This window comes from Podarcis bocagei, assembly GCF_964188305.1.
Source record: "Podarcis bocagei genome assembly, chromosome: 1".
Taxonomy (NCBI): domain Eukaryota; kingdom Metazoa; phylum Chordata; class Lepidosauria; order Squamata; family Lacertidae; genus Podarcis; species Podarcis bocagei.
The window spans coordinates 37363804-37385730 of record NC_138125.1 but is presented as its reverse complement, the minus strand read 5'-3'; the positions used below and the strand labels follow the sequence as shown (position 1 = coordinate 37385730).

The following is a 21927-nucleotide window of genomic DNA, read 5'->3' as shown; positions in this document are numbered from 1 at the left end:
TTGCACTAGTTCACCACTGTGCTGTATTCATTGCCTATTTCCTAAGGTTCTAAAGGCCGTGAGTGGCGGGAGGAAGGGCAGGAAGAAAAAGGATGGAAATGACTTTGGGAGGTTAAGGGGAGGCCTTGGTGAAGGGGGAAGAAGGGTCTCACTATGTGTGACACTTTCTGCACTGCATTGTTTACAACAATGACAGAAGTTTGAGTAAAGCAAGGATGGAGAAACACTGAGAGGGAAATGGCAGTTTCCTAAAAGGGCAGAGGTTTGAATGTAGCAGGGATGGATAAACAACACTGAGGGGTTTTTTTTAAAAAAACACACCCAACAACAACAATAATTAACAACAACAACTTATTATTTATACCCTACCCATCTGGCTGGGTTTCCCCAACCACTCTGGGCGGCTTCCAACAGAATATTAAAATACAGTGGTCTGTTAAACATCAAAAGCTTCCCTAAATGTGGACAGGCTGCTTGGACGAGTGAAACCAACCACCTGTCTCCTTGATCCTTGCCCATCCTGGCTTATAACAGCTAGCCGGGAAGGGCTGGGTGATGGGCTTCGCGGGGTCATGAATGCTTCTCTCTGTGAGGGAGCCTTCCCAGACCTGCTGAAAGAGGCGGTTATCAAACTGCTTCTTAAAAAACCATCTTTAGATGCTGCCAATATGGCTAACTATCACTCAGTCTCAGATCTTCCATTCTTGGGCAAGGTGATTGAGCGAGTGGTTGCTGAACAACTCCAGGCATGCCTGGAAGAAGTGGACCATTTGGATCCCTTCCAGTCGGGATTCAGGCCTCATCATGGGACTGAAACTGCCTTGGTTGCACTGGTCAGTGATCTCCGGCGGGCTAGGGACAAAGGTGAAAGCTGTTTCCTAGTTCTGCTGGATCTCTCAGTGACTTTTGACACCATCGACCATCAACCACCTTCTGGAGCGTCTAGAGGGGCTGGGAGCTGGGGGCACTGTTATACAGTGGTTCCGCTCCTTCCTCCTGGGCCGTGTTCATAAGGGGGGGGGGATGAGTGTTCAGACCCCTGGGCTCTCACTTGTGGGGTGCCTCAGGGTTCTGTCTTCTTCCCCATGCTTTTCAACATCTACATGAAGCCGCTGGGAGAGATCATCAGGGGGTTTGGGCTGGGTGTTCATCAGTATGCGGATGATACCCAGCTCTACCTCTCTTTCAAATCATAACCAGTGAAGGCAGTGAAGGTCCTGTGTGAGTGTCTGGAGGCGGTTGGAGGATGGATGGCGGCTAACAGATTGAGGTTGAATCCTGACAAGACAGAAGTACTGTTTTGGGGGGACAGGAGGCGGGCAGGTGTAGGAGACTCCCTGGTCCTGAATGGGGTAACTGTGCCCCTGAAGGACCAGGTGCGCAGCCTGGGAGTCATTCTGGACTCACAGCTGTCCATGGAGGCACAGGTCAATTCTGTGTCCAGGGCAGCTGTTTATCAGCTCCATCTGGTACACAGGCTGAGGCCCTACCTGCCTGCGGACTGTCTCGCCAGAGTGGTGCATGCTCTAGTTATCTCCCGCTTGGACTACTGCAATGCGCTCTACGTGGGGCTACCTTTGAAGGTGACCCGGAAACTACAACTAATCCAAAATGCGGCAGCTAGACTGGTGACTGGGAGCAGCCGCCAAGACCATATAACACCGGTCTTGAAAGACCTACATTGGCTCCCAGTACATTTCCGAGCACAATTCAAAGTGTTGGTGCTGACTTCTAAAGCCCTAAATGGCCTTGGTCCAGTATACCTGAAGGAGCGTCTCCACCCCCATCATTCTGCCCGGACGCTGAGGTCCAGTGCTGAGGGCCTTCTGGCGGTTCCCTCATTGCGAGAAATGAGGTTACAGGGAACCAGGCAGAGGGCCTTCTCGGTAGTGGCACCAGCCCTATGGAATGCCCTCCCACCAGATGTCAAAGAGAAGAATAACTACCAAACTTTTAAAAGATATCTAAAGGCAGCCCTGTTTAGGGAAGCTTTTAATGTTTAATAGATTACTGTATTTTAGTGTTTTGTTGGGAGCCGCCCAGAGTGGCTGGGGAAACCCAGCCAGATGGGCGGGGTATAAATAATTAATATTTATTTATTTATTTACTAACTAACTACTACTACTACTACTACTACTACTACTACTACTAAACAGGGCTCCCCCCACCCCCAGTTTTAACCAGGAGAAATGGGTGCAAATAGAAGGTAACGAAACAGAGTCTTTTCCAACGGCCTTCTAGGCATGCTCAATTATTGTTACAACCCACCCCACCCCCCGTTCCCATCTCTTCTTGGTGAACTCAAACTTTTCTCTCTTCCGTTCCTCAGCTGCCCTATGTGTGTGAGAGAAAGAAGGTGGAGTCCTCAAATACTCCATAGTACCTTCACATAATATAGTTCACTCCCAGTACCATGAAGTTCCAGATTGAACATAGCAATTTAGAACAGATATTAACAAGCAAACACCCTTATATGTATAGCATCCATTTTGTGCAATCCTGTGTCTTTTATTTTTTTAAAAATCATGTATTATTACAGCCTGTTCCTTCAATGGTAAATACACAAAATGTTTAGTGACCAGCCGTAGTTACCAAGGAAGATGCATGCTCAAGTTCATACTCAGCATAAAGTTTGCTGGGTGGACCTGAGCCAGACCCTCTCTTTCAACCTAACCTACCTCACTGGATTGTTGTAAGGATAAAATGGGAAGGGGTAAGATAATATATAGTTGACCTGTGCTCTTTGGAGAATGAATGGGACAGCGGTGTTAGTTAATTAATTAATAAATATACAGTTACAGGTTTAGTGATATATCTTAACCTCAGATCACTGAGATTTAAAATCCCAAGGGTGGAGTTAGGCCAACTAAGCTACTAGCAGTGGGCCTGATCTGGGCCTCTCAACTGGAGCTAGTGCAGCTGAAATGCTCAAATTACCACCTTCCACTCTGGCCAGGGCAAGCATGTGGGCTTCAGATATGGTAGTGGCTCTGCCACTCAGTTTAGCCCAGCTGAACTGAGCATTGCAGCCTAAGGTTCCCATCTATAAAAAGGAAGTAGTAATATTGATTATATTGGTTTCCCCAAAAGGTTAGCAAACATTAGTACTGTACAGGTTTGTCGCTGGTTTATCTCCCTGCATATAGCCAATTAATATTCTTTCAATATATCACTGCAGTATAATCCTGATGTGAAAATTCCTGGTTTACTCTCTGAAAGTTTTGGTAAAATTTCATTTTAAAAGATAAGCAAGCCCTTTAGATTCTGATTCATTTTTAAGTGAGGGTTGGGCGTTGGACCGATGCTGTCTGCAAAGGAGTGGCATCGTTTAGCTGCAATGCTTTCGCAAGAGGACCCAGCGTGCCTAAAAGAACCAAGCAACTTGCCCTGCACCTTTGGGAAGAGCAGCTCGGGGAGATGAGGAAGGAACAGCCTGAGTGGGGAGGGACTGCACTATGAGCTGCAGTCACTTGATTCCCAATAGCAGATGAAGTACTTGTTCGTGGAATGAAGAGTAGCTAGTTGTGGAATGCTGCCCAACAGGGTGGGGCAGCTCATATCTCACTGGGGGAGAAAAGAAGCCTCTTTGGGCTCCCAGTCATAATACCAACCTCCAGTTATCTCTGTAGAAACATTTTAAAAACACTTGACAGTAAGACAGTCTCATCAGATCCTGAACCAAGGAAGCAAATGTTGAGTTTCTTTACTCTTTGTACAGGGGGCTTCATTTTGTTTTCAGGTGGGGAGTGCTGCGATTAATACAGAACGTGTTCTAGCTGTTTGCTGGCTAAGTTAGTAGTACTGGAATGTTAGATCTCTGCGGACCTCTTTTAAATTTCAGATTACACAGCTGTTCTGGCTGGGGCTGATGGGAGTTGTAGTCCCAAAGATCTAGTCAAAAAGATCTGGCAAACACCAGGTTGGGAAAGGCTGGTATGGATTCTTACATCTCAGTGCACCCGTATTTCCACCATATGCAGTAAATACTTTAGTGCAGTAAGAAGATACCTTCAGCAGGTCAAACGAAAGATAGGAAGGGTTTTTTCAAGCAGTTGTGATGTTTTCTCAGTACAGCTGTTTGCAAGTTAAGGCATGTCTGGAACAGTGAGGGACTGAAAGCTGGATACACAATTTTTTCATTTGAGCACTTAAGCAGAGGAAGAATGTCTTTTCAGCACTGATTCCACCTCATTTACGCATATAATTGCACTACTATGGGGAAAATAGGGGACTAGGGATCTCTGTCCAGGGTGACTCCCCTCAGACTACAATTCCCAGGAACATTTTGGGGAAGCATGAGACTGATTTCTTGTCACTGATTTGCCTTAGCAGAATTTGTTAACCATTATTTCCCTTGTGTTCTGAATGGTCACTTTGCTAAGCAACTGCTAAACATATTGAAGCATTTTAAAAAATAAATTTGAAAATCAAGCTTTTCAGTGAAACTTTACACAATTATTCTGGATTGGCTCTCTTAATGCAAGTCACAATAGGCTGATAGCTGTTAGAATAAGACTGGTGTTAACCAACATCATTTGCTACTTCTGCTGTTTCTTTTCTACATCTCTTTTAATTTACATACTATTATACACAATAACTGTATAGTTGGTTGTGAAACTGGAGTTACAATGTTATAATTTTTGCAGTTACCGAAAAACTCTTTAGAAAGTTCATATGTTAAGCACTTAGATAAAAAAAACAAATTTGAGTTCTGGCATTTTTCAGTTTAGTCCTGCTTATTCCAAAAGAAATTCCTTAACTTTATATGTCCACAGATCATGTTCAAATTGGACAGAGTGCACATAATTTTGGATGAAATGGTATTAAATGGTTGCATTGTAGAAACCAATAAGACCAGAATTCTTGCACCTCTTCTTGTTCTTGACAAAATGGCTGAAAGCTAGGAAGACTATGCCAGTGAAGGGTGTGTTCGCACAGAATTCTTCAAAACAGAAAGAAGGAACAATGAACTCTGAGGATTCAAAGGCTAGTCTTGCAACATTCCAAATGGGCTGAACTGAACCTTTTCATGCTAAAAGACAACTGAAGGAAGCAGGTGCCACACCTTTACTATCTACCTGTGAAAGGTTAATTAGTTACTGCTTTAAGTTTTTAAGATAACAAAATATTCTCATTGTGTAGCCTGTAATCCAGCTGGTGAAATAAATAGACTAATAATATATCTGTGTTTCACTTTTTCATCAAACAAAATTAATAAGGCAGGCTGGGAAATGCTAAAAAAATACAGGTGTGCTTTGACTACATGCAAAAGCAACCATGTTTGCCTAAATTGCAGAACTCTAGCATCCATTGTATCTGAAAGTGGACCCTCGACCACAAAACCTTATACCTTAATAAATGTATTAGTCTTTAAGAGTTATCACCCTATGTAAGTCTCCATTTGACTTTGGTGAAAAGGCTCTATTGTTCACTGAACTTGCGTGATTCCTCCCCTAATTCCAAAGTGGGGGGGGGGGGCCTCAATAGGTTATCTTCAGATCTCAGATCTCTGTCATGACCTCCCTGGAAGGGAAACTTGTACCTGGGCCAGGAGGGATTGAACTGAGACTGAAGAAGAAAAGATTAGCAGAAAAGATGTGATGATCAGATAGATGATTTAGCACCTTCAGGGACCATAAAATTTTCACCTCCATAGAGGGTTCCAGATTGTATGTGGATGCAAAAACCTTTTGAAGAAAACTAAAACAAAGTTTGAAGATATATCTGCAGGGAAGTATTTTATGTAGATTGGGTGTAATGGTTGTTGTCAGGGGATACAGAGCTTTGAGCTACTTAGCTGACCAGATCTCCCCTAGAGCATATTGAGGCTCTTGAGGAAGCTTGAATAGCAGGGCAGAACACGGTGAATGTTATCTTCTATCTGTTGGCTTCTTGAGGCCAACCTCTGGGGATAAAATCTTTGAAAGCACCATGACCAGGGCATGTAGAAAGTAAACTTGTAACACGTTCAGAGTACCATGGAAAGTATATAAACATTTTACTAGGGTCCTCCATGTACCCTACCTTTGAGGAGGCTCCATCCTATCTCATCATGTCATCAAACACTTCTGAAAAATAGGTTACTGATCCTATTTCATCCACTAGCTTGAGAGCTGTAAGCAAATTCTCTTTTTCCCCCTGATTAAGCTGAAGAGCTTTGATGCTTTTGACCAAAAGCCTGATGGGAAACCACCTACTTGAATAGGTCCAACTTAGCAGACAACTGCCTCCATCTCCCTGATGCTTTCACTTGTTAATGTAGTCTGGGGTACTAAGGGGAAACCATCCCCCAAATGCAAGACCAGAGTGGGAAAAGGAACTAATGATCACACCCAGGTTTTCTTCTCCACCATCCTTGGAGAGAGAGAGACAGACAGACAGAAGCTATATGTGGAAAACAAAGAAATGGGACTGTGAAATCCTTCCTTTGCATTGTGTTGAAGAATGAGAGACACAGCTATTGATGGATTATCTTCCTTTTTCAAATGTGCTTACAATGCTTGTGTGTTTGCTTACTCCAAGTAGGACTGGTGGAAGCTGCTTGATTCACTGTGTCAAGAAGCCAGTGGGCTAAGTCAGGATGGCATTTCTTCCAATTCATGGTAGGAGTGGGGGGACAGAGACATTCCCCATCTGGAGTTAGCTTAGGAAGACTGATTGCCTATCTGGCTAGTATTGAGGCGCTTACTGGCCTCATTGCATCTTTCAGTGCTCAATGGTACAATGCTACTGTTATGGTGCTTAGTGATGGTTTCGTAGATTCTTCCAAGCGCAATGATGGGGATAGATGTGACTTCCTGGGATGCTAAGGTATTTAGAAGGAAAAAATTAGAGGTTGGGATTGAGTGACCACTGAGGTCTGTCACTTAACACCCAAGAGGCCAATTACTGCTGCTGGGTGGGACCTATTCTAAAGAAATTTATGGACTTGGCCCAGGAGCTTCATCTAAACTGTTTCTCTTATCCCATCCATACATCAACAGAGAATGTTTTCTTAATAGCAACCCATTTCTGTAGTTTAATGTCAGATGCATTGCTGAAAGAAATTAATGTCTAGCAAAATGAATGGGTCTGGCTCAACATTCCATACACTTTTAATGTGAACTAGAGCTCCAAGTGAAGATTACGAAGTAGCAACTGCTCAAGCAATCTCTACTCTTCACAGTGGATGGGTTAAGGGAGTGGGGCCTACTGCTGTAAACATATCAGACACAGGACCTGGGACATTAAAGATTAGACACGTAGTAGGCACACAGCAGGTGACACTCTGGTCTAAACCACAGAACCTAGGGCTTGCCCATCAGAAGGTTGGCGGTTTGAATCCCCGCAACGGGGTGAGCTCCCGTTGCTCGGTCCCTGCTCCTGCCAACCTAGCAGTTCGAAAGCATGTCAAAGTGCAAGTAGATAAATAGGTACCCCTCCGGCAGGAAGGTAAATGGCGTTCCCATGTGCTGCTCTGGTTTTCCAGAAGCGGCTTAGTCATGCTGGCCACATGACCCGGAAGCTGTCTGCGGACAAACACTGGCTCCCTCGGCCAGTAAAGCGAGATGAGCGCTGCAACCCCAGAGTCATCTGCGACTGAACAGTCAGGGGTCCCTTTACCTTTACCTTTAGGGGAAGGCACACAAGCCCAAGAAGTGCTACCATGACTTACCTTTAAGATAACCTACATGATAATTGGCTTTTTGGGTATCAACTCAAAAACTATCCCTGTACTTTAAAGGGGCTTGAAATAGTTAGAGCAAATGTAGCTGCTGCTCCTGTCACCCAACTGCTCACTCTGTGCAACTCTTATAAACAGTGTGGAGAAGAAGAGAGGCATCTTTTCATGTCTTATTATGATGATGCATCTCTTGATTGATTCTTGGCAACTCTACAGACACACATAAAAATTACAGGATAATTCAACACACCTAAGAGTGGATTATTAAATATCCTAATAGGTCAGTTCCGAAAACAAAATCTTACCAGCAGTAATGCAACAAATTAGGCATTATAAGCACTTGGGGAAATGACTGTATTCTGGAATATTAATTATTCTAACCTCCCATAAGGGCCCTTCCCTGCATTCAGTTTAAATAGCTGCCTTTGTTTGCTGACAACCCATTTTTGTATAGTGGATTTACAGCTTGATTGCTAAAGTGCTGAACTAGCAGTGATTGAAATCGGCTTGTTGTGAATGTTAAGAAAGAGTGCATTCCTCTGGTGAACTAAAAGCACCTGGAGATTAAGCAGTTGGTGCTATTGAGAGTAATTTATCTCAACATAATGGTGCATCAGTTCTATAGAAAAGAATATGATTTCATCATCAAGGTTAACCAAAATATGTCTGTGTCATATCCTACTAATGCAATGCATAAACAGAATGGTATAGTGAGAATGACTACTGCCAATCTTACCTGTAATGCATATGGGTTGCTCGTGCGTAAGTTGCCGCCTCTCCAGGCTTTGTTGCCGTGCTAAACCTTTCAGTCTGGGCAGCCCTTCACTTCGTGGCTGCCTCAGTCGCTAGCAGAATCCGTCAGTGGGCGTTTCTTAAATCTTTTCCAACATAAAAGTTGTTTGACCCCCAGTCTCCTCCTACTCTCTCTGCATGGAAGTCTTCTGCGCAGGGTGGGCGTGGGTAGCGGAGGACCCGTGCTCTCCCCGCTGGTGTCCGGTGAAGAGTCCTGGAGCCCTCTCGCCGATTCCCCCATCAGCCCCTCTATATCCCTGGTGTTGCACTGATTTGCTTCCCCATCTGCGGAGCTGCCTCTCTCCCTGCTGGGCCCTTCTCCAGCATCATTTGAGACCCTTGCCTCCGCCTCTAGCTCCGATGTCAGTTCCCTGACATTACCTTTAAAGTTTTTGCTTTGCATTCAAGTTTTGATAATAATGGTAAATGTATTATATAAGTTTGTCAAGAAAGCAATGTTTTCATTGGGGTATTCCTGCATTGTAGGGAAATGGACTAGATTACCCTCTGTATCCCTCCCTACTCCAATTCTATGATATAAGCACTCTTGTGCCAGCGAAGTATCAAAACACTGTGAACTTGACACTGGTTATACAAGGATATAAGGCCTGATATTGCAAAGATAGGAGTTGCTGATGTTTTTCAAAAATGTTAGATTCTACAGCTAAATTATGTGCAAAACCAATCTTCACTGTAAAAGACTATCATTCCATTTTAGTTATATAAGAAAAATCCAACTACATTTACTAGTGAAGAATTACCATATTTGCAAGATAGGTTTTTTCAAATTAACACAAACCAGGAGTTATCCTTTATTTAAAATATTGCTGCGGTCAATAGGCCAGTCAGGCCAGCAAGTTTTAAAACTACCTGACTGTTTGCTGTGCTAGTAACAATGCAAGCTTACAACTATGAAGGATCTATGACTGTCAGGAGTGGCTTCAAACCAACATTATGGGCCGCAGGAAGAAGGGGGACATTTAACTCTGCAAACGTTCAGAATGCCTTGTCTAAGAAGAAATACCAAAAACTACCAGATACAAAACTACCTTGAATCAGAAATGGTTTTGCATGGCTTGCTTCTAAATAAATCAGCAAATGCAATTTAAAGAACTGGTCTGGAGTTTATTAACTAATATTAAAATTCACCTGGCAAAGCTGCAAGGAACTGTAAATGTAATACATTGTAGGGCAAAGCAACTGGCTCATGGGACATAATGCATAACAGCCACCTGCTATACAACTGACCTGATTCTTAAAAATCCACTAACATTTGGAGCCCTTTTTGTACTTTTAGAGGAGGTTTGGAAACAGAACTGTGTAGTACAAGACCAAGTATTTTTATTTGAAGAAATTAGAATTCAAGGCACTATTCTGTATACCAACATAACAGAAGAACTAGTAAGCGGTTTCATACGCTGCAAACTTTTTAATGATTAATGTTGAGCATACACATTGGAAATCTTTTTTTAAACTTCAAACTGCAACAAGTTAAATAAATGTTTTTAATATACAAAGAAAATACAACCAAAAGTAAAACTTGCTTTAAAGTGGGCCTTGCACCAGGGATCAGTGTCTTTTAAAAGCTTTATTGTTGAGCTGCACGCACACACACATACACACATACAAGGATTTAATCTTTATAGCAGGGCATTTAGAAATCAAAATGTATTCCCACTTGAAATAATAATAAAAGGTTGTGCATGATTATACGCAAACACCCCCCCCAACACTAGCATACTCCTATAGTGCAGGCACCATGAAAGGAAGGAAAGGAAGGAAGGAAAGCTTGAGATGCCCAATGACTAAGTTTTATGGAAGCAGATTTCTGACCAGTTAGCTTAAAGCCAGCAAAACAGGGATCAGTGATGGCAACTGTAGTGTACAGGGTATTAAACACTAAACTTTACACAAATACACTGTTATAAATCTTGAATCAGTGAACACTGAAAATCGGCAGATCTGCTCTTTGGAACAGTCAAACATTTGCTTCAGCTTCTGGTTGCACGAGCCCTTGGAAGCATCACACAGTGTTCTTGCCTTTTTCTTGCTGGCTGTGTAATTCATTGGGATTTGTTTCATTAGCAGCTAACAATTTTTCCATGTGTTTCCAAAGCCTCATGGATGGGGTGGGGGAAAGGCAAGTCTCAGTAGAGCACAGCGTGGAGATTGTATTTTCTGCACATACAACACAAGAGGCTTCACTAGTTATCAATGCAAAACCAGTTTGTCATATCCTGTGTCCTATTCATCAGCTCAGTTGAGATGAAAGCCTTTCTCCATGGTAGCAGCTAGCAGGCGCTCTCGCATAATCTCTTCAGAAGAATACTCAGGCAACTTAAGGTAGTGCACACATGTATTCACAGATGGGTAACTTGCATCCGTAGCATCAACCTGTGAATAAAAATCCACAATCAACTTTTAAAATAGTGAGTGTAGCGCACATTTCCTTTTCAATTCTGCGTTGTTAAAGGTAAAGGTACCCCTGACCGTTAGGTCCAGTTGCAGACGACTCTAGGGTTGTGTGCTCCTCTTGCTCTATAGGCTGAAGGAGCCGGCGTTTGTCCGGAGACAGCTTCCGGGTCATGTGGCCAGCCGCTTCTGGTGAACCAGAGCAACGCACGGAAATGCCGTTTACCTTCCCGCCGGAGCGGTACCTATTAATCTACTTGTCCGCAAGGTCTGAGGAACAGTGAACCGGCCCCCTGCTGAAAAAGTTTGCTGACCCCTGCATTAACAGGATCCATGAAGACCTCTGCCAAAGGCCTGACAGGCCCCTTGTGGAGTGCAAGCCATTTTCTGAGTACAAATGTGTGAGCTATCTCAAAGACAAGACTTCATAAAAAATATCTAACACACCTTTGCTTAGATATATAGTCAAAACTTTTAAGAAATGGCCATACCTTGCGTACAACAGTGAGACGGGGATGTAGATTAGCCAGGCCTCCTGGGGGAAGTGTTGAACAGCCAGTTGTGAATTGCAGGAATGCTTTTCTTTCATCGGAAGACATGCCACACAAAACTCTAACGAATCTCAGGAATCCAGGGCTAAAGTACAAAACGGAACAGATTTTAAATATACCTACAGTCTTGACTATGTGTTGCATAATCAAACCAGTGTTGAACTAGTGCATGAGCATGCACACACTGCACCTGCACATCACAGTACATTGGTTCTTGAACTTAATCCATTCTGGGAGTCCATTCGACTCCCGAAACTGTTTGAAAACCAAGGCACAGCTTCCAACTGGCTGCAGGAGCTTCCTACACTCAATCGGGAGCCACGTTGGATGTTCAGCTTCCAAAAACATTCACAAACAGGAACACTTACTGCAGGGTTTGCGGTGCTCAGGAGCCAATTTGTTTGACAACTAAGCTGTCCAGGAATCAAGGTACCACTGTACACCCTAGTTGTTAAGTGGTTCCCACTTCACTCTTCCCCTAGCACAAGCAACAAACCATGCACCTGGTTTAGCAGCATTACAGTCAAACTGGGAATTGTGGTTTGTTTTTGCTCCAAACCAACCATGATATGAAGCCAAAAGTGGTTTGTCTGGACTGAAACAAATCTTAAACCAAAGGCCACGGTTTGTTACTCAGCTGCTCCATAATGAACTAAGTGTCAAATGGCTGACATAACCAAATGGCTTTTAATGCTTGTCTTTTACTATATTAAATTCCTAAATAAATCACCTTATCAAAAATTAGCATTTGAAGATAAAGATATGTCTGTAGGTACACTTTATTTTTGTTCAGGGGCGGGGAGATTATTATTAAAGAAATGTTTGCCAAATATTACATGACTATGTTAGTATGTAAACATAGAATTTCCCTGTCTTCCTCTTTGCTGGCATGAAAGTTTATTTACTTATTGTGTGTTCACTCCTACAGCAGTCTCCTCCTCATTACCTACACAGACCATGAAAACGACATACAAGCATCTAGTTTCAAGTCTGCATGAGGTGGACCAATGCTCAGAACATTGTGAAGCAATACCTAGCCGTGTACTTTTAAGCCTTATCTTATTTACCTTCCCCTGCCCAACATCCCCCCCTAAAGGAAGACAGATTGCACAATTGAGATGTACCCATGTAGACATCAGTTCAGTGAACTATAAAAATCTGATTTTGTTTTATTACTGCACCAAACAGATCAAACCAAGTTGTTTGATAATAGTCCATTTACTGTGATTTTCTAAAAGTATTTTCTGTTTTCTTTTCATAACAGACAAATTACATTTTTAAAAGCAGGCACCTTCAAATGAATTGCTACAGTGAGGGAGTGACAAAAGTTCCCTTTTATCTTGTGTTTTACACTTGCTATGTATCTCCTCCACACTTTATGCAGGAGACCTGGTACATGTGAAGAAGAAAAAAACCTTGCTTGTTCTAGCCAGCTTAATAACGAAGCATTCAGAGACAGCTTGATAGAACTATCCAGCCATAAACATCAATGTGGGAAAAGTGTCTGGGTATGCAAGCCTGCCACCCACTGGGAGATCAGTGGCATATGCAAAGCTGTAGACACCCATTTGGATAGCAAGTGCTGCTCAAGCGAAGCACCACTGATTAACAACGCACTCATATCCAGAGGAGTGTATGGAGTGTTAGGTGAGGGGTAGTACCTCTGGTGGGGGACACGTCATGCTACTTCTGGGGTAGCCTGTCCACCTTTGGTCCCCCACCCTGGACTCAGCTCTTACCGGAGGCTCCTAGAAGCTGTCAGGTGTAATTATCTAGATTGAATTTTCTGCATTTGCCACGCATTTTCAGTGTCAACACCCCACAATTCCTTGTTGCCAAGTCCTGAAAGTAGTGCAAATATCTTGCCACTGGGTAAAGTACCTGTCTCGAGTGTAGCCAAGTTTAGGTTCTGTGTAGTTGATTATATCTTCAGCTGCCCACGACGGTGACTGATTTCCACAAAGAATCATCTGCACTTCTTCATGACTGAAGGAACTCAGCTTTTCCATTGGAAAGACTCTGTTGAAGCCATCTTGAAACAAAAAGTAAAAAAGCATAAGCACGAGCTGAGAACCATGTTATGTTTGAAATTCCTTAACTGATAAATATTTCCTTTAAATGGTTAAACAGCCCATATATGCTAGTCAGTTACATACCTCTAAAAGCATCCATCTGTTTCTGTATGCCAGAATGCATGCAGAAGTCAAATATCAGATCTACGTACTCCTCTGCATTATCCATAGTAACCAACTGTAACGAAATCGATGTAAATGGACAGAGAATGTTTACATTACATCACATCACAGAAGAATTTTGGGGAAATCAAGTAATATTTAACTCTCTCATATTAAGAATTTTTCCTCTACCTCATCTTCACCACCAGGCTTAAGATCCACTGCTGTAAAGCCATATACTCTGGAAGAAGGGCAAAACTGGAAATTCAGCCTGTAAGGTAGGAGATGGAATTAGTAGATACACAGCAATAGGGGCAGAAGACATGCTTTGCATGAAAGAGGGCCTAGATTCAATCCCTGGCATTTCCTGGAAGGGTTGGGAATTCTGTCTGAAACTCTGAAATGCTGCCATCAATCACTTAGCATCATATTGAGCAAGATGGAGAAATGTTCTGAGTTTGTGCAAGGCAGTTTGGTTTGCTCTTAAGTGGGAATCATCTCACAAAATTTGAAAATTCCAAACAGGAACACAGTAGAAACGATATGGATAAAGCACTTTTAAAAAAAAATTCTCAGTGTATGGAACAAAATGTCTAAACATGCATAGGTCAATTTATTACTCCACAAGGTGGCCACATGTATATATGAGCAAAAGGGGGGTGAGTGTAATACCTTACCCTAAATCTTCTATGCTAAGAGAAGGTCCCGATCTTGATGGGTTCTTCATCATTAGTTCCTGCATTTTAGTATTTTTCTCATCTTCTGAAAGTCCTTTGTTGCTTAATATTAGACGTCTCTTTATTGCAAGGTCTTTAATTTCTTTTAAAAATCTTGCTCTGTGAGGATTTACCAATTCAAAATCTTCCCATGTTAAAATCCCATTGAACCAAGCTGGGGGTTTAGGCTTTGGTGGATCAAGGATAAATTCTGATTTGGAATCTTCTTCAAAGCTTCCTACTGAGAGAGAATCGTGCCCCTCTTCCGTAGACGCCTCTGATTGACTTTCTGTGCAGTGCAAGTCTCTGTCACCCCGCGACTCATAAATCAATTTGCTCATATTGCTTTTAATGTCTCCCATGCACATGAGTTTAAAGAACGGCTTAGAAATAGGCAAGTCCACCAGTCTGTTGTCTTGGATGCATTTGGCTAAGAAAATCCCCAGAAAGTGAAAAAGTTTGGTTATTCTTTCAAGTTCATCACTATCCTGTGGAAATGGTGCTGTGAACAGACCACAAGATCGCTGTACATAATATCCCGGAGGTTTTAATCCGCCACCTATATCCACCTGTTTTTTTTAAAAAAATCAAAAAAAAGTGAAGGAAAGTGTTAAGGTATTTCAAGAGATACACAAACAGAATGTATCTTATCAGCTCTACTGACTTACTACTAAGACAAAATATACCTGACGCGATTCATCATCCGGAAAGTCGTCATCGCAGAGCCATGCTCCCAGTTCTGTCCTCTGGAATTCTGCTGCCACCAGTGCGTAAAACTCCAAGGTCGGTCCCAATCCTGTTCCTTCTTCTCCCAAAAACTCCACCTGGAAACCAGAGACCACAACAATAGTACTAGCAGTCTTTTGGAATATATCTTTTCTAATAAACAATTGTGCTCACTTAACACTACACAAGTGAGAGACGCAGTAAAGTATTATTTTTTAAGAGGAATCTATTTTACCTCTAGGACTGACTTTCTGTCCGCATGAATCTGCATTACATTTTCTGCCCACTCCATCAAGGATTCACCACGTGGAACTTTTACTCTTTCATGTTTAAGGCGCCCAACTCTGAATTCTCCTGGATCATCTCTTCGCACTGTGCCTGTAGTTCGCGTTCGCTCAACAGTGGCCTCACGTCGATTCTGCAGCCACACTATTGCTCTGGTATCAGGAAAAATGCAGATACATTGCTTTAAAACTCATACGCATCATGACTCAGAAAAGCTTTTTAATGAGACCTTCCTTAGGCCACTGTTTGCTTTCAAAAAATGAGTTGTAGATTTTATCATTGTTAATACCCTGCAACCTTAGGGTGAAGGATGGGTAAGAAATATTTCAAATAAATAAAAAATAAGTGATATCCTTGCAACAGCACAGAGTTCAATGGGACAGGGTGGAGCAAGGCTGGGAGAACCATGGTTTGTCACTCCCTGTCTCCCACAGATGGCACACATATCTGCCACAAGCTACCTCCACCTCAACACCACCTCACCCTGTCCCATCCCAGCAAACACAATGCTGCCACTGCTGCTCTTCTGTCCCTTCCATCCGCACACACTGTTGCTGTTGTCACAGCTGTGATCTCTTTTGTCAGTTGCTATCATTTTTGCCAGAGGCTATGCAGGAGAACTGCCTTGAAGACAGACACACTCACTCTCTCTCTCTCTCTCTCTCTCTCTCTCTCTCTCTCTCTCTCTCCTGGTTAGCTTTCCTCAGCCTCTGACACCAGTGTTTCCTTATTATCTTTCTGCCTCTTCCTAGGCTCTGGCCAACTGATTGACTCCTCTCATTCATCTGACCCTCAAACAGTGACATGCCTGCACTTAAATTCACTTCAGTCAAACCCTCTAACCAATCATAAGGTTATCCTTGGAATTCTGAATTCCCATTGGGCAATAACCAAGAATCAATTATTTTTAATGGAATGTGCACTAAACGTCCTCTCACAATTAGACATTTTCCATACTCCCAATTCACACAAAAGCTAGATTTTGTTGTTAACGGCCAGAATAGAAAATTTTGCAAATTTGTAACCAAAACACCTCCTGTAGCAGTCTAGTTGCTTCCTAGAAAAATGCCAGCTGAACCCCCTCAACACTATCTTTTCTGACTATAGTTAGAAATAAAAGACCAGAGTCCCCCACCTTCACAGTGTTAACCATTTTCAAACCAAACAGCATCCATATCATAACAGAATTCGTGTATTTAGGATTTACTACCTAAAAATTCAATTTCTTCACAAGGAAACACTGATATTCCAAATACTGACATTAATGAGATTCAATATTCTGAAACTGCAGCAAATAAGCAACTTGCTTGTCTCAGGTTTCTTACCTTGATGCCCCAAATGCTGTACATGTGAAATACAGCTGTCGAGTTTCGAATGGAATTAAGAAAGGGCACTTGCTAGTTATCTGTTCACACCAGTCTGGCAGAGCTCCGCTTGCTAGTGCCAATGGCTCCTGTAATTTAATACACCCACTGTTTAAAATGCAATGTCAGAAGAATACATACAAAATGTATGATGGATCAATAACTATTTATGCATTCATATTTTCCTACACACTCACCTTATACCACTAGTTTTTGCACTTTGTAAAAAAAAACCAATTGTTGTAAATAGAATGGTCATAATTAAATAAAAATCTACTACTGTATGTTGCAGAAAATGGTTTGTTCTAAATGCATTCAAACGTCTCAATATATCATCGCCCAACTTGACACAAGGGTTCCCAAGGTGGGGGTGGTAGTTTTTGTGGACACTGGTCTGTCAACCACCATTCTGAATAAAGGTGGAGATTCAAAATGTGACTTTGGTGTGAGTTCATCTGATCCAGGCTTCCTCAAACTTGGCCCTCCAGATGTTTTTGGCCTACAACTCCCATGATCCCTAGCTAGCAGGACCAGTGGTCAGGAATGATGGGAATTGTAGTCTCAAAATATCTGGAGGGCCAAGGTTGAGGAAGCCTGATCTGATCTTTGGCATGATGGGCCCAAACACCACTGATTTCAAACTCAAGATTTCAAACTCAGCAGAAAGGGGTACCAACAGCCAGTTTGAATAAAGATGTCAGTCTGAAAGAGGACTCTGCCTGATTTTTGGCATTGTTGCTGTTGGCATCTGTCTCTGTCAAGAGACAATGGAGTGTGCCTCTGGGGGTGAAGTCAAACCGCTGCATTAGCAGCACTGAAGTTACAGTGGTGCCCTACAAGACGAATGCCTCGCAAGACGGAAAACCCGCTAGACGAAAGAGTTTTCCGTTTTGGAGGTGCTTCGCAAAACGAATTTCCTATGGGCTTGCTTCGCAAGACGACAATGTCTTGCGAGTTCCTGTTGGTTTTTTTCCCTCCCCCCCCCCTTTTCTAAGCTGCTAAGCCGCTTATCAGCTGATCCGATCAGCAGATAAGCCGCTAAAAGCCGCTAATAGCGCTAATCCACTAATCCGTCAATGGGCTTGCTTCGCAAGACGAAAAAACCGCTAGACGAAGAGAATCACAGAACGGATTCTTTTCGTCTTGCGAGGCACCACTGTACTTCCCCAGGGCACAAGCCTAGGCAGTGTGTAGGGAGGTCCTGGGCTGCCCAGGTGACAAGAACCCACTCTCGGCCTTGGGCTGAGGTGTGTGCACACAGTCCCAAACTTCACAAATTACACTATCCATTTTAAAAAATAATAATCCTGCTTTTTCAAATTCCAGGGAAACATCAGCCACTCCCTGCTAGTACTAAATAAAGTAGTAGTTTTCTTAAATGATAAGCTGTCATTTTTAATCACTGAATGTGTTGTATTCATTTATTTTCCAGCTTTCCTCCAAGGTGTTTTAACTTATAGATAACCCACATTTCACCCCCATTTTTATCTGCAAAATAATCCCAAAATAGATTAGGCTGAAAGGAAGAAACTGTCCAAGTTCACCCATGGCTAAGTGAGAATTTGAATCTGGTGCCCACAGTCCAATGCTGCAATCGTTAACCACACTAGACTTCATGCTTTTATAACAGTGCAATTTAAAGGAAATTCTAATTCTTTTATGACTTATGTCAGTAAAATCCTACCAATCTATGTTCAGTTTTCAAGATCAAGGCTGCAATTAATTGAACTGTACAACTGACTCAGCTTTGGATGCCTCACCAAAGCTCCCTTCCAGCACATGGCAAATTTCAGTATCAAGTACCATGGGCCATCTAAATAATGAAACAAAACCAGCAAATGAAGAAAAACCGCATTCAAATAATTTTCACTGCTTCCTTTAAATAAGATGATATTTCAGACTTCAACCATCTACAACAGCTTCTATGAAACTAAAATGCCTCAGAAATAATCTCAGTAATAAATATATATATATTACCTCAATCTGTTGAAGAATTTTTGTGGTGATTTTTTTGCTTGTGAATTCATCTGGTGGGAAATTAAACTGAAGCTGTTCATCTCCTTCTGAAATTATTAATAGAAATGAATAATAATGTACTAATAATATGTTTCCTTTGTGGAAGCTTTTAGGGGGAAATGTATTACATCCTACTTACCTTCTTGAGAATTTCGAGTTGAATAAGGGTCACTTGCAACAATATACAAAATACGGAGCAACTGTAGAACATCTTCTACTCCACAGGAATTCTGTCCACTACCAGCTTTGGCTTGAGGCTGTTCTTTTATTGAACTAAGAATGTCTGAGTTCTGAAGTGTGGAAATAGCTCCCTGGCTCAAACTGGACTTTGATCCATGTTCACAAAAATCCTGTGTAAATAAATGAATGGAAGGAAAATAAATACATAGTAAAGGTTAGAATTGTGATGTAATTATTTTGAACTTTGAAACAGAGAAAATGTAAACATGGTTTGCATGACGCAAATACTGAGCCTTTAGCTGTTGTTAGGCACTATATTATTATTAATAATAATATAATACTGTGTCTATTCGAAAGCATACAAAACATTAGAGCTGGTAAAAGTTAAACATGAGGGTCACACATAAACGTATTTAACCAGAGTAAATTGCATTAGTCACACATCAAGTCCCTCTGTCAGGACTCATAACACGATGCAAAATAAAGCATAGACATTCCCCAAATCAATACTTTTAGATGCAGACATATACCTTGTATGCAGCTATGAGCTGGGAACAATTTCTGTTTTTCCTAATGCTTTTATTAGTGCCGGTTAATTTCCAGTGGCGCAGAAAGGCTGAATCCGCATTCTTCTGCAGGTAGGTTATCAAGTCATTCTTTGGTAATTCATCAGTGCCAAGGTACTGTTCCACATGCTCTATTGACCAGCAACCCTACAACAGGAACCACCAAATGTTGGTATTTCCTGGTTGTAAAGTTTGAAACATTTCACATGCACTACACACATTTCTTTAGGAACATGCATTTACAAACATTCTTTAACATATCTTCCATACAACAGAACTCAGTTAGTGTAGCTTTTTAAAAAAGCTGCTGCTTTTTTTTAAAGTGCACAAACTGCACAAAAATCTGTTGACAGCCACATAAGTATTGAAAAGTTAAGATTTATCTCACCATTTTCCCACTTTCTTTCTCTTTATCAGAATCCTTCATTTCTCTGTATACAATTCTAAACATGAAAAGATTTAGAGTTATTTATGTACTGGCTTTCTACAACAGAACGCACTATTTCCAAATCAGTATGAATCTTGCGATATAATTTAAATTGTCTTCTGCTTACACTCTGCATACTAAAATAATTCTGAATGCTTTGCTGCGTGCCACACAAGAGTAGCATTGGTGAGTCAGCCAATGATGCTTCTTAATACTAGACTGGCAAAGCAGCTGATACAACGCATTCCAAGAATTCAACTGCTGGCGCAACAGCTCTTGAATCTTGTTTTTAACTTCTTTAAACTATAAAAACCATGAATACATTTTGAATTACAGGCCAGCTTGAAGCACAACTATTCATTTTGATGTAGCAAGTGCACTCTTTGTGGTAAGAATTCTTTCATCAACACTTATTTGTTACAATTTCAAAAACAGTGTAAGAACCCTAACATTGAAATGTTAAGGCAGGGAAAAAGAAATGATGCCAATGTTTACATAGGACTACCACTATGCAAACACTACTGCCGCACAACCACCATCCACAAGGTAAGAGATGACATAGCAGCAGTTTTTGATATAGATTGTAAATACACATTGCAAAAAAATGCAGCCTTAGACTGTTTTAGATACAGCATCAGATTTTAAATGTCTTACGTGTATGTTGGCTCCCAAATTCGTCTGAGCTTATCAGATTTCACGTTGCCATTGCAGGAAAGTTGTAGCAATTTTTGAACATAGTAAAAGATGGTTGATCGAAAATTTGTTAGGGGCAGCTCAACCTCGCGAGATGTACCAAGGCCTGTAACTTTCAAGGTAAGTGCTAAACGGGGAGATGGTGTACACTCAACTTCTTCCAGGAGTTCCAAATGGGGTGTTCCTGTAATCAGTGATAAATCAGTGCAATGAGTAATAGGTTTTTTAAAGTCTGCAACAGCTTTCAACATCTCACATATATTTCATGATATCGTAATTCTTATCTAGACCTGAAAATAAATTCAAAGTAAAGGCCTCTGAAATTTCACAAGGGGGAGGAGGAGAGAATAAGCATTTCAGCTTTACCCTGTTACCCTTACATGGTACCTGACTCACTCATTCAAATCTCACTTGCTTCAAACTCCTTTCTCCATTCAGCATCTCATTCTCATCAGCTTCTTCCCTGTGAAAACAGAGTGTGTCCCTCCCCTGCTACAACCTAGATTTGTGAAGGGAGAAAGTTTGGGAAGGTGGTAGGTATCTTAACATGTCCATCCCAAACCTAGTTGTGTCTCTCCTCCTCCAATCTTGTTCTTCTCTTAGGTTCTCTGACATGTTTGTGTATTTGTACGTGTATAATATATATTTATACTTCGCACATGGTTTTTCAAACAACTCATGGATATACCTGGGGGAGGGATTTCAAGATCAGTTGTCTGTTGAACATTAGTACGGCCAGGTCTAGGATCAAACGCAGGTACTAAAGCAGAAAACTGACGTTTCAAAACATAATCATCATCCCATGTTCTTCTACGACCTCCTTTTGTTTCATACTCTTCTTCTTCCTATTATGTAACACAAATGGCAAAACGAACAAAAAAGTTATTTTCATTTTTTAAACCCACACTGGATAGATAAGTACAAAACTATCTATTGCTGCTGTTGCTAATTACTAATTAATTAATTAAATTTGTATACTGCCCTTCACTTGAAGATCAAAGGGCAGTTCACAATATGAAAATACAAAATGAGAACTCAAAATACAAAATGAAAGAAGAGCAAACCAATAACACCTCCTCCCACAAACACATTTAAAAGGCCACAGAATGTCCAATCAGCCAAAGGGCTGGTTTAAGAGAAACATTTTCGCCAGGCGAGCCTCCCTGGGGAGAGCATTCCACAAATGGGGAGCCACCACAGAAAAGGCCCACTCTTGTGTTGCTGCCCTTGGGTCTCTTGTGGACGGGACACACTAAGAGGGCCTCAGTCCATACAAGGAGAGGCAGTCACCGAGGTATTGCTGTCCTGAGGCTAATAATAATAATAATAGTAAATTTTATTTATATCCTACCCTACCCAGCC

General features: G+C 41.7%; 2 protein-coding genes across 15 annotated transcripts in view; one reads left to right on the top strand and one right to left on the bottom strand.

Moving 5' to 3' along the window:
• The window catches only part of AP4S1 (adaptor related protein complex 4 subunit sigma 1), a 28723-nt gene extending 23343 nt beyond the window's left edge, over positions 1–5380 (top strand). For all 4 annotated transcript variants that reach the window (XM_081210689.1, XM_081210686.1, XM_081210687.1 and 1 more), the window contains one exon: positions 4776–5380. In XM_081210689.1, the coding sequence (XP_081066815.1) occupies positions 4776–4904 (129 nt within the window). In that variant the 3' untranslated portion in view covers positions 4905–5380. The remainder of the gene's footprint in view (positions 1–4775) is intronic.
• A 4484-nt stretch (positions 5381–9864) lies between these two features.
• Positions 9865–21927, bottom strand: part of HECTD1 (HECT domain E3 ubiquitin protein ligase 1) — a 64409-nt gene continuing 52346 nt past the window's right edge. For 9 of the 11 annotated variants that reach the window (XM_081207391.1, XM_081207393.1, XM_081207389.1 and 6 more), the window contains 15 exons: positions 21254–21410; positions 20527–20749; positions 19834–19888; positions 19410–19592; positions 18839–19049; positions 18661–18746; positions 16645–16772; positions 15270–15471; positions 14995–15132; positions 14270–14877; positions 13785–13863; positions 13575–13668; positions 13300–13450; positions 11359–11503; positions 9865–10849 (listed from right to left, as the gene is read on the bottom strand). In XM_081207391.1, coding sequence (XP_081063517.1) covers positions 10712–10849; positions 11359–11503; positions 13300–13450; positions 13575–13668; positions 13785–13863; positions 14270–14877; positions 14995–15132; positions 15270–15471; positions 16645–16772; positions 18661–18746; positions 18839–19049; positions 19410–19592; positions 19834–19888; positions 20527–20749; positions 21254–21410 — 2598 coding nt within the window. In that variant the 3' untranslated portion in view covers positions 9865–10711. The remainder of the gene's footprint in view (positions 10850–11358; positions 11504–13299; positions 13451–13574; positions 13669–13784; positions 13864–14269; positions 14878–14994; positions 15133–15269; positions 15472–16644; positions 16773–18660; positions 18747–18838; positions 19050–19409; positions 19593–19833; positions 19889–20526; positions 20750–21253; positions 21411–21927) is intronic. The other 2 variants (XM_081207395.1, XM_081207399.1) reach the window with 2 other exon arrangements.